Below are 12,506 nucleotides of genomic sequence, written 5' to 3'. Positions count from 1 at the left end.
CTCCACTGCAGCCAGGGGAGGCTGCAAGAGGTAACAGAGGGCCCTCGATGGCTTTGTTGGGTTTGCACATCTCATTCCCCATCCCTGTTAGGGAGGCACAGGCTCCTGCAGCCCCACGGCTGTCAGGCCCCAAGTGCAGGCTCCTGTGGAGGTGCGGTCCCCTGGGGATGCTGCGAGTGTCCTTTTGCCCCTGGGATGTCCCAACACCTCCAGGGAGGAGGAACCCACTTGCACCCCAAGTGAGCCTGCTCTGGGGTTGCCTGCTCTAGCTTTGAGCACTGCCCAGGCTCTCAGTTGCTTTGTTTATGGCTTTGTTTATGGCGTTGATAATTTTCTCGTGTCAGGTTTAGGCACAAGCATTCTTTCCACTGCTGCATAAGAAAGTAATTAGGTGAGGATGGAAAGGACATTCCTCCTCCTCAGAACAAAGAAATGAGCCATGGCTGTTATCGGGCACTGCTCATGGCATCCAGGGCTGTGCAAGCTCCTGCCCGAGCAGTGGCTCTGCCCCAGCAGGGTGGGCAGGCGGGCAAACTGGTGGCATCTGAGGAAGTGCCAAAGCACCTGCTGATATTTCCTCTGACGCTGCTGCCCTGTAAGCCATCTGCCAGCACCAAGGTCAAAGCCCAAACCCTCCTGTTGCACTTGCTCACCTGCCAAGTTACGTCCCCTCTCCCTCACTTGGAGGACCCCAGCTGGAGGGGATGTGCTGGGGTCCCACTGTGCTCCAGACTCAGTGTGCTTTTGGGGGATTCATTCCCTGTGCTTCTGCTCCTTTCCCAGCTGGTCTGCACCTCAGAGGGCAGGCAATAGTGTTCCCATCCCAAGGAGGGGATGGCTGTGGTTTGAGAGCCTAAAATTCAATGACAGTGGGAAGAAGGGAGCTGGAGCCACTGGTTTCAAATGGGAGAGGCTTTAGCAGTGCAACTGCTGGAGGTTGGAGAGGAGGCACTGGGGGAGCTGGACCTCTCTGCCACAAAGCTTTTGGGAAGCAGATGGCTTGGTGAGGGCTAGGAGAGGCGTCACCTGCAGTGGAAGAGGCTGGAGGGAAAGGAGCAACAGTGGGACAGGGTGCTGTAAGAGGCTGGGGGAGCAGCCCTGCTCTATTTTGCAGCCACCCCACACATCAAAAAGGACAAAAGAGATTACATAAATTCATGGCCTGATATGACAATTTGTCTTTTAAACCCAGCAGCTGAGCTGCAGCATCTGGCTGAAGGAGCCCCTACCCTGTGGGCTGCTGAAAGCCCTGAGGGTACACCCGAAGGATCGCTCTGTGCACACGCAGAGGTCCTCCTGTTCTCCTGCAGGCATCCAGATGCAGTCCTCGGGGTCGGGAGGTCGAGTGAGGTACACCTTTCAACTGCCTGAGCTTGGTGTTCATAAGACTGAAAATGTGTTTGTGTTACTGGCCACAGGACCAACTGCAGGGACACACGCCAGTGACCATCTCTGTCCCCTGAGCAGCTGCAGTGCCCCTTTTTGCCTCCTTGCATGCAGAGATGCAGTGAGAGGTCTTTAGCCACCCACCAAGCTCACAGATGCTGCTGTGAGCCAGAATGAGCCCACCCCAAATATACTGTGTTGCTGGACTGGGACAGAGGCTGTGCTCCTCTGGGAGGAGTCGCTCCCTGCCCAAGAAGGCTAAGGGCAGCCGAGAGAAGCAGAAATGTGGCACAGGACACGGCCAAGCTGATGCGTGTGGCTGAAGTGGGATTTCTGCCCCCTCTTCCTCCTCCTACCCTTCCCTCAGTCTTTCTCAGTGCATACAAAGCAGGCATTTCAAGTCATCCCTCGACCTCCAGGTGCCCACACAGAGACAGATGGGGGGAGGGATGGACATCTACTCTTAAGTTGGTGGGATGTGTCTCCTGAAAGATCTCTCTTAGCTGAAGGACCTGGAGCTTTTAGGTGGCTCCTTTTCTAGCCTGGACCTATACAAGGAAGAGTATGAAGCCCTGAGCCGGGTTTGAGGGGATTTGGGAGCTCTGTAGCCCCAGGGTGAGATGGCAAGTAAGGCTCTTCCCATTGCCGTGCCTTTCTCCGACGAGATGCGATCAAGAGCAGCAAGAGGGCTAGCGGTGCAGACGCAGCTCCAAAGTCCCTAGACGTCGGGGGCCGGCGGTGTATGGCTCCCGCTCCGTGTCTCCTGCTCCGTGCACCCCACGCCCGGGGCTGCTCCGCCCTCCCCGAGCTCTTCCAGCTGCGGCGGGAGCCGGCGGCTCGCTGCGGGCCAGGCGGCGGGGAGGGCTCCGGGGACTGCGCGCCGGCTGCCGGGCAGGCGGCGGACGGGTCTCCCCGGCCAGGCAGGGGTTAAGGCTTCTCTGTTGTAGTTTGTTTCCCTCTGCCAAAGTGGGTGTTGCTGGAATGTCTCCTCTCCTAAGGAGGGGGGCCGAGCCGTGTCCTCTGGAGAGGGGGGGATGTCAGCATCAAAAAGACACAAAAGGGGGAGGTTTCCAAAAATAAAACCCTCCATCCCCTCCAGGCTCTGCCAGTGCCAGAGGCAGGCGCGAAGGTGCTCGGAGCTGCCTGCGGAGCGCGGGAGCTCGCTGGCAGCCCGGCGAGCGGGGCCGGCCGCCTTCCTCCTCCTCCTGCGGGGCCGCTCGGCAGCCCGCGCCCCTGCCTCAGCCCTGCTGTCTGCGCCTCCGGCCCCGGTGGGTGGCAGGTCCCGGCGGAGCCCCGGAGCGGGATGGGGCGGTGAGCGTGGGGCGGAGAGCCGGCGGTCCCCGCTGCCCCGCGCCGGCCGGAGGATGCCAGCCGGGCGCTGAGCGCTCCGCGCCGCCCGCCTGCCCCCGCCGCCGCCGGCGGACACCATGCGGGGCGCCGCCGCCAGCCTCCTCCCGCTCACCTTGGCCGTCCTCCTGGGCTTCCCCCACTGCCGGCCGGACCCCGCGGCCAGGCTGGAGCCGGGGAGGGGGGGGGCGGCGCGGCCGCGGGGCCGGGGGGCTGCCCTGGGGGCGGCGGGCACGGCACGCAGCCTGTCCCCGGCGCCCAGAGCCCCCCCGCCGGCACGGCCCCTCCCCGCCGCCCTCCACGTGGACCGCGGCCCCGCAGCCGCCGCGGGGAGCCCGAGCGACGGCGACGGCCGGAGGCAGCGTCCCGACCGCGCGCTGCCCGCGCCCCGGGGCCAGACGGGCGACGCCGGGCTCGGTCCCGGCCCGGCGCCGAGGAACCGGCCGGACCCCGCCCGCCAGCGGCAGGGCAGCGGGCTGAAAGCCCGGGTCGTGCCGCGGGCGAAGGAGCCGAGCGGCAGAGGGAGGATGGCGGGGTAAGTGCTGCGCCGGGGCGGGGCGGGGGGTGGCCCTGCTGGGGGCGCGGAGCGTGAGCCCCGGTGGTCCCGGCGCCAGGGAGCCCCGGACGGAGGGGCCGCGTCCCGTCCTGAGCCCCGCGCTGCATCCCGGTGCATCGCCCCTTCTGTCCCCGCGGGCGCAGCGGGACGGGGGTGGTGTGCGAGGGGGCTGGGCCGTGCTGCCCCGCGGCGGGCCCTGGCACCGGGCCCCGGCACCGGGCCCCGGAGCGGAGCGGGAGCCCGCTCGGTGCTCGCTCTCGTGCCGCGCATCTGTCCCGCACGTGTGGCGGCCGATGGCGCTGCTCTGGCCCTCACGGTCCGTCGGCGTGTGTGCGTCCGTCTGCACGCGTGTGTGCGTGTGTCCGTCTGCACGCACGTGTCTGTGCGTCCGTCTGCACGCGTGCGGGTGTGAGGCGGGCGGTGGGACGCCGCGTTGCCGGCTGCCTGTCGCAGGGGGACGTGCGGTTTAGGGGCACACAGGCTGCGGTGCCCTTCTGCTGACACATCAGGGCTTCGGCAGGTCAGACAGCTGCGCGGGGCGGCAGGCGGCGGCTGTTACTTTGCCGCTCTCCGGGGCTGCCTACGGCCGTTGTGGAAAGCGTGCGGGGTGGGGGGCTGCCGGGGGGAGGGAGCGTGGCCATGGTGTGTGGGTGGCGGGAGAGGCTGGAGGGGCTCGCTTGGCTCCGCAGGACGGAGCCTGGCCGCTGCCGCTCTTGCTGCAGGTACCTCTTGGCTCCTTCCTCCCGTAACGGGCCCCTTGTAAGCACTCCGCGGCAGCTTCCCATGGCTTCAGCTGGCTCAGCCGGGGGAGGCTTCCTATGACTTGCCTGGCAGGGCCGCTTCCAGCTCCACTCTCTGGCTACAGCCCTGTGGAGGTGGAGAGGAGATCATATGGCAAGGCCAGCTGCTCCTCTGCGAGGGGAGCCTGTGAGCGGGACGTCTGGCGCAGCGCTGATGTACCCTTCAGCCCTGGGCCCCCTCCTCTGCGTTTCCCTCTCTGCTCCCCCGTGGCTGATGCCCCTTGAGATGAGCTCCTTTGTCAGCTGGGAAGGGCTACCGAAGCCACCATGCAGGCAGTTTGGCTGACCCATGTGGCAGCATGCGTCCACTCTCTATGTGAGCCCTGCCAGGGGGACACTGAGGGCAGGCTCTGGGCTTACTGCCCTCTGACATGGGCAGAAATGTCCTCTGCTAACATTGGATGGGGAGTACATTCACTAGAGTACAAAAGACAGCTCAGTCTCTGAGGTTTCTCCCTCCCGTACTCACCTCCTTGCAAAATTTCAAGACAGAGATGTTCCCTGGGCCACTCTGTGTACTTTCCTTCAACAAATCCACAGAAGCACCAAACTTGCTCTTCTTCCATTATGTTTGATATGTAAAGTGTTTATCACTAACAACTAATCAATGGCAGGTAGGTCCTGAGCAGGTTTTGGCTTACCCAGTCCATTAGCCTTGGTTTGTCAGCCACCCAGAGTGAGAGTCTTGGGAAGATCCAGTCCTGCTCAGTCAGGTTTGGGCTTTTTTGGGCTCAGAGGGTTTTACCCTTTCTGCAGTCAGAGTGTTGTCAGCATTGCTTTGGGATCACATGGCGGTTCAGTTGGATTTGAGTCATCTGAGATGTATCCCGTTTCTTTTCAATGACTACCCTGAATACCCTCCACCAGGTTTTCTGGCTGCAGCTGCCTCCAGTGACGACAGCCGTCCCACACTGTCTTAGGAGCAGGTGGCCACCCCAAGGTTCACGTGGTGTTCAGCAGAGTGCTGAACCTCTGCAAGTAGCTCGCTTTCATCCCTTAATCAAGGGTGCAAACAGGGATGGTTAGTCCAGCACTTACATGCTGTTGACCTGTTACCAGCTAGATTTGACTTCCTGGGGTATTGGAGAGTGCTGTTGCCTCCAGGCTTAGAGGAAGGAAGAGCTGTGCCTTGGTGCTGTATTCCCCACGCAGGTTGTGCTGTGTTCTCTGCCTCTGCTCTGCCCTGGAAGATGAGGGCTGGGGATACAGGGCTTGCTCCGATCCCCAAGAACTTGAACTCTGGCAAGTACATGTAATGGCTTCTCATCAGTAGCTTTCCATCTCTTCTGGAGTCCAAATCGGCACTTTTTAAACTTCTCTATGACCTACTGTCTTTGGAGCTTATGAGAAATAATATGAAATAATTGTCCGTGAGTAACCACATGGCGTTACTCCTCATGGAAAGCTAGCTGCTGCTGCCTCCAACCATTCAGTGAGACTCCGTCCTTCCACCTCATCCATCTTCTTACGCCCCTTGCTGCACTGGACACATTTCCATCCAGGAAATTCAGGGCCCCAAAAAAACTTCATTTCATGATGTTTCATTTTTTTGCCAGGTGGGATATTTTCTGTTCTATTTACACTGAACTCGTACTACTCTCTAGTATGACAACCTTCATTTTCCCTTACTCAGGTAGCTTTGCAGGCTGCACTAAACCCTGTCGCTATTTATTTATACAGTTACTTTGGCTTAAAATCGCAACTCCTGCGTGGGTTGCCTTTACCGGTTCCCCAGTCACAATTCTCTGCTGGTATCCCCGGGGGCCCACATGGTCCCGTGGTTGAAAAACCCATTTATTAGCACTGTATCTTTTTCTGGATAATTATTTTCTCACTTTATTTGGTAGCGGCATACCCAAAATTGAGTTTCTTTCCTGGGGACTGTTTGGATGTGTCTGCCACTCTGCTCATGTCTGACCTTGTTGCAGGTGAGACCTGCTCACACCCTTCCATGAGTGCATCCAACCACAAGTCTTGCAAGACCTGGGTTTTAGTGTTTTCTACTGGAGGCTCATTGTGAGGTGACTTTTGACACCACAGCAAATACGGCAGAAAATTACTGTCTTCTAACACAGAGTGAGGAAAACAATCCAGCCCTGAAAGCATCTCTGCTTTGCTGTGCTCTGCTTAAACTGCCTGTTCCCGCAGCCCCCTCCAACTGGAAAGATTTTCCCGCAAGTGTTGTGGGGTAGGGAGCTCCCAAGCCCTGATGCATGCCAGCTATGGCTGTACTCGTGTGCAGGAGGCATCCCTAATTTGGGCTGGTCACTCCTGCTGGGAAGACACTGTAGGCATCTCCCTCCACCTCTGTGTCCCCTGGGATGTGACCCACCTCGTTCCCCTGTCCCCTGGCTGGGAGGGTGGGTCCCAGTGGTGATCCTCAGGTGATGTACACAAAATCAGAGGAAGGTGGGTAACGGGGGAGTAGTCTGGGGAAGCCTCTACTTCTGGTACCTTCCTGGGCAATTTTCAGGGGCATGTGAGGCTCCCTGGGTAACAGGTGGGGAGTTCCACACTCTCTCCTTCTCCCTCACACTTTCTTTTTGTGCATTCTGCACCCCAGTACCTGTTTAATTGCTGCTGTAGACACCGTCTGTGGCTACATAGTTGTGCTTTACCCAGGCTTCGTGGGATATAGGTTCTTGCTGCAGTGTATGTATAGGACTGCTCAGGAGCGGAGGCAGTTAATGCTGATGTGGACTTGGCAGAGGATTTTCAGTGGTTCATCGATGCCAGCAGCCTTTTGCTAATGTTCTTCATTGGGTCTGACTGCAAATATTTCATATGCAGTTGGATGAAGTTCACTGTCCTGCAGTAGAAAGGCAGACCTGATGATCTAATGGTCCCCCTGGCCTTCTGTAAGGATGCTGTAAATGACCTGAATGAAGTCAGCATATCTGGCAGCACAAGAGTACTGCATGAAGTTGAAAGATGATGCATAGTTGCTGTTAAAATAAATGGTGAAAAAATGGTTCTACTGAATGCTTCAGAAACAGTATGTGATCATCATGGAGGCTGTGCACATGCTGAAACTATGTGAAGCCATGATCTTACTACTGTTTTCTTGTTTTCCTTCCCCCTAGTGCTTGTTACAGTTGCTTGGCTCTGATTTCAGATAACACTACAAGATCTTGCAGGCTTTTCTCATCCTGGGTACCACTTTGCACAGTGGAGGTCTGATCCTGATGGTGGCCTCTGGCTGTTGCAGCGAAGCAGGTGATAAAGGACTGGCTTGCTGCAGCTCCTTTGCCTAAGTTGCAGGTTGTGCTGGTGCATCCAGTCAGTGCTGTGAATGGTACTTCTGGATGTACGGAGGCTTCATGGCACTGACTTCAGCTCTGTGAGGGGTGTCAGGGAGATGTCTGTCCCAGAAAAGGAGCAGGCCAGTGAGTAGTGCCTGACACCTCCTGTGCACCAAGCTCTCACAACCCGCTGGGGACTATACCTGGACCCAGATGGTGTGTACTAGCTGCAGAGTGAAGAGCAGGCTTGGTTTGCAGTTGCTTACTGCTGCCTGTGCTGATTGGAGACCTCAGGGAGTACCTGGCACTTGAAGCAGGGGCTGAGATGTGGACCCAGTGCCTCACCCTGCGTTTTGCCAGAAAGGCAAACCTCAAAGTCCATGTCTGCACTAGTGAGCTATGCCTTACGTCTTTCTCTGGCACTGTGGCTGTTCAGCTGTCTGAGCTATTCAACACCCTTTCTCTCCGAAAAGGGGAAACTGGCTATTGGAAGTGGTCTCTGTCAGCTCCAGCCTGAGCTGGGGTGGGAACTATTTTGGAAGGTGCTAAGTGGTCCATGAGCCCTGTAGCAGTCCAGTGTTACAGGCCATCAGGTGCCTGGGAATGTCCCAGGAAATGTGCCCTAGGAAAGATGTGTGCTAGCTGACCTGTCCCTTGGGAAGGGAAATAGGTTAATTAACCTGTTCCACTGGTAAGGAGACAGAGATAGGAAAGACAGATGGCTTGTCCAAGGCTTGTTTTGGCATCAGTGGCAGGGCTGGGGATAGGGCATCCCCGTGCAGTGCAGCGTGACCTAGTATGAGTGTTCAGTGGGGCTTCAGCTTGGGAGACTTGTGTGAGGACATGTCTTCTGTTCTGCTTTGATCTGGGGCTGTGTTGAACTTTTTTCCACCTGGGAGAGCTGCTGACCTTCCACATGCCCACCCATCTGATCCCTCTGCACCCCAGGCTGCCCAGAATGAGGGTCCTGTTCCCCTCTCACTGCTGCCGTGCTTCCAGTTTCAAGGGGTGGGTAAGCAAGAGGCAGCCTGGGTGCTCAGCCTTGTGTGGCTGCTGAGTGCTTCAAAGTTACAAGCGCGGCTTTGGCTCACGTCATTGTTAGGTCTGCCAGGGGCTTGGTGCATCATGGCACCCAGCAAGTCCCCTTGACGGGCAGCTCCACCTGCTGCCTTGGAAGCCCCTGTCCCCTGTGCGATGGGGGGTGATCAGGGGCTGCTTGGTGTGTACAGGTAGCTCCCCAGCAGCCAACCCTAGCATGGTGACACCAGACCTGGAGGGACCCTGCCACTTGTTTCGTTTTCCAGAAGCAGCGCTGGCTGGAGAGGCCAAGGGCTGGACGTGCCCCGCAGGTGGCTCCTACCTGAGCTGTGTCTTTGCCCAAAATGTTGGCAATGGCACCTGCAGCAGGACAAATGCAGCCAGGGGCTGCCACTCTCTCGAGCACCATCCCTCCACCCTGTAAACATGGCGTGTTCCTTAAACCTCCCCGGGATTCATTCTGAATTTTTTGTAAGGCAGTGAAAATCACATGGCATTCAAGCCATGCAAATGTCAACTAAAGGCTTTTAAGTAGAACCAGATGTGCTCAGGACTGGGTCCCATGTGGCAAAGCCCCCATAGTTATTTTTCTACTGTTGATGCTCTTGCTTACTTGGGGCCCCATGCTCTGTGAGGTCCTTCTGAGTTTTCATCAGGAAATAGTCGTGGTCCTTCTCTGCCTTCCAGTGCTACCTACATGTTGCTCCTCTCAAGTGTTTACTTCCTGGAGTGAGTCTTGGAGGTCCTCCCTTCCTCCATCTATGCCCATCGTCTCATTCAGGAGGTTATGGAAGAAAGGGACAATGCCTCCGAGGGCATCCCTGCCAGGTTGTTTCCCAATGTGTGTGCTGGGCTGTCCTCCCTTGAGGAGCATCGCCCCGATGCTAGCATCTCCCTTCACCTGGGGCTGGCAAGTCATGTCTGGAGTTGGCACTGACACAGAGTGACTCTGTTAATGAGAGGTTTGTGCTGAACTCAACAGAGGTTTCATGCCTTCAAGAGTGATCTTGTCTGCTTGGGCAGACAGGCTTGGGCCCCTGTCTGTTGTTGACTCGTACCTTTCTTCCTACAACCTCTGGCTCGCTGTTGGCATTGAGAACAGCTAGCAGCATGCTCCCTCCGGCATGAGTGTCAGAGATGTAGATAAAACTTGAACTTTAATCCCATGAAGAACTAATAGTGTGATTCAAGGCCAAAACAGCTTCTCTGGAGAAGGTAGTTATTTTGTCTACAAGAAGCAACCTCTTGATTATGTCAGTAAGTTGCGATGGGAAAGGGCAAGGGCTTTGCTCTTTGAACAGACCAGCTGAATATGACTTGCACGGTGTGTTTCAGCTGTGCAGAGGGAAGAATGGGAGCAGTGACAGTCTAAGCAAAGATGCTTATGCTGCTGCTTGGAGTGAAGTCCCTCAGCAGTCCTTAATTACCTAAAGACCTGCTCCAGCCTAGTGGGTTTCTCGCTTTACTGATCTGGACATCTTTAAAAAGTTTAAAGCCTTTCATGGGCTCATGTGCAGTAGGTAAAGGAAAGTTTGCTTTCATAGGATATTTTCTGGAGATGTCTTAAAGAAGAGACCCATAGATCTCTTTGGGTCGACAGACACAAAGCTGGAAATTGGTGCTGTAGCTCAGCCAGAGCAGATGTGAGTGGATGCAGGAATTACTTCGGCTTGTTCTGTTTGCAGGAAGTCACACCAATGGAATTTCAGTGCTTTCTCCCTACAAAAATCTACCCGGGTTAATAAACTGTTGATCCTGAAGGGCTGGATAACACTTTACAAATGATATGACTTCTCAGACCACTTCCCCTTCCCACGTGGAATGATTGTATCTCTACAGGCAGCTTCATTCATGAACACCAGGACAATCCTTGGCACACCTGATACCCCCCGTCTTTGTCTCTCCTAAAACGTGAGCCCCACAGCTTGAGCTCTGGCACTTCTGGAGTCTCATCATATATGTCATGTGGATGCAGGAGTCACGAGGGTGCCGGTTCGGAGCAGGATCATCATCTGACCCTGCTGTGTTCATGTTAAAGTCAATCGAGAAGACAAATGCGCATGTTTCCGTGGTTCCTGTAAATTCTGTCAGCAGCTCTGACTGCCTTGTCCAGCGTTAGAAATAAACCATACTCCCCATTTCATTTCCAGAGGCTTTCCAGAGCTTTCAGGCTGCCTATTTCTAACTTTTTATCTTTTGATGACTGTGCTCTCCCATCTACCTAGACATGCAAAAGTCACATATTCCTAAAACCTTCCCTCCATGATGAGTAAATACACCTGGAGAGCAACCTGCAACTTGTTATTCCTTCTCATTATAGACATGTAAATATGAGATGTGACCAGAGCAAGCAGGATTAGCTGCCTGCTTGGGCATTGCAAAGCACCTCTTGGAGGCATAGCACTATCTCCGATAGTTGTGTGTTAGCAGTGGTCACTACCTGAAAACACATAGTAAGGGAGAGGTGGGGAAGATGTCATTTATGTAAAGGTGGTCAAAAATTTGCTGCAGCAAAGTGCTGGAATTAGCAACTGTGGAAATTATTTGACCATCCTGGAATTAGTGTAGCACTGTGCATGTTGGGTAGACACAAATTTTATAGCCCTGGAGAGTCCCCAGCCCCCAGGGCTGCTGCACCAGAGACACATAACAAATGTGGGACTGGGGTGCTCGCAAAGGGAGAGCAAGCTAGGGAGCGGCTGGTGCGGCTGCTGGCATGCCGTCCCTCTCGGGGTAGGGTTGAGCAATGAACAGCAACAGGCGGCAGCAGTTGGGTGGAGAATGAAGTGTTGTCTTCGGCCGAAGCAGCCTGGGACATTTGCGGAGGCGAGATGCTATGACCAAAGTTGGAATCAGGCCTGATTTACACCCCAATGCCATGAAGTGCTGTGAGATTTTTAATGATCGCAGGCTGCTGGCCTCCAATTGCTCTCAGGAGGAAAATGGTTCCTCTGAGCGCTGTGCCAGGAACCCAGCATAATGCCAGTTCAAAAGGGAGATACTCCCTGAGGGATCGCTCACACTGCAGCATTCACATTGTCCTTGGGGGTTTCTTTTCCAAGCACTTAAACAACTCAGCCCTTGTCCCATTGGTTTTGATCTCAGCTGCTGGTCCATCTGGAAGGAAATATCACATGCTGCAGGAAATAATTTTACGGGTGACTCAGAGGTGCTGGCTGCAGAGAGACCTCTGCTTCCCCTTCTCCTAACCACGCTGCTTTGTCTCTCTGCCTAGGCCAAATGTCTGCGGCAGACAGTGCTGCCCAGGATGGACCACGGCTCCTGGCACAAACCGCTGCATCAAACGTGAGTATGACAGTCTCAGCCAGTGCAGGTCTCGTGATGCACCCCTATAAAACATTTAAATACTACTGTGACACCCCACACGTCTTCTGCTCTGTGCCGGGGCAGGAAATGGTCCGTGGAGTCCCCAGAGGCGGTGCTGCAGCCTCCCCGTGGGTCTACTGGGCTGTGGGTCAGCTCTCCCTGCCTGCTGGCAAAGTCTGAGCATGCTGAATAATTATGGCTTTACTTTATTATGGTTATTAGTGTCCATCCCAGGCAGGGTCTTGTCGGGGCAGGGCATTGTAATGGCACATTTATGGGTGAGTTTCAAGCCCTGGGCTCTCATCGTCCTGCTTGGAGCAAAAGGCAGGTCTGTGAAAGTCCCAGCAGGTGCTGGGACCAGCAGAGTGGGGCTGTGCTCCCGTGGGTGAGCGTTGCTGATGCTGAGGGGGAAATCAGAGCTGCAAATTATCAGAGTGCTATTAAGGAAAGCAATTAATGGAGTTGGCACAACGGTTAGGACAGGTGGGGCTGGAGCAAGGTGCAGCATGTGGGATGTGTAAAATGGCGGGGGGCTGCAGGGCACTCCTGCAGCGCGGAAACTGCCTGGCCAGGGCCCTCCTGCCTCCCCACAGAGGGGTTAATAAGGGCTCTGCTCCTCCAGATGGCCCTGTCACAACCCTGGGGGCTGAGATCATTTTGTACTTCAGGACTCAGCACTGGAAGATAAGGGGTTTGGGCAGGCACCAGTGCGATGCACGCCAGAGGCAGCTGCACTGTCATCTCCATCCCCAATAGCTCTGTAACCACAGCTCCGCCCCTGCCACAATCCCTGTCCCTAAACAACAGGGT

The 12,506-nt window shown here is 55.9% G+C and overlaps 1 protein-coding gene across 3 annotated transcripts in view; it reads left to right on the top strand.

Annotated features, from left to right (window-relative positions):
• Positions 1-2,487: 2,487 nt before the first annotated feature.
• The window catches only part of LTBP2 (latent transforming growth factor beta binding protein 2), a 73,697-nt gene continuing 63,678 nt past the window's right edge, over positions 2,488-12,506 (top strand). For all 3 annotated transcript variants that reach the window (XM_074868399.1, XM_074868400.1, XM_074868398.1), the window contains exons 1-2: positions 2,488-3,268; positions 11,605-11,675. In XM_074868399.1, coding sequence (XP_074724500.1) covers positions 2,814-3,268; positions 11,605-11,675 — 526 coding nt within the window. In that variant the 5' untranslated portion in view covers positions 2,488-2,813. The remainder of the gene's footprint in view (positions 3,269-11,604; positions 11,676-12,506) is intronic.

This window comes from Strix uralensis, chromosome 4, assembly GCF_047716275.1.
Source record: "Strix uralensis isolate ZFMK-TIS-50842 chromosome 4, bStrUra1, whole genome shotgun sequence".
Lineage (NCBI taxonomy): Eukaryota > Metazoa > Chordata > Aves > Strigiformes > Strigidae > Strix > Strix uralensis.
The sequence above is the reverse complement of the archived record's forward strand: the minus strand, read 5'-3'. Positions and strand labels throughout refer to the sequence as shown.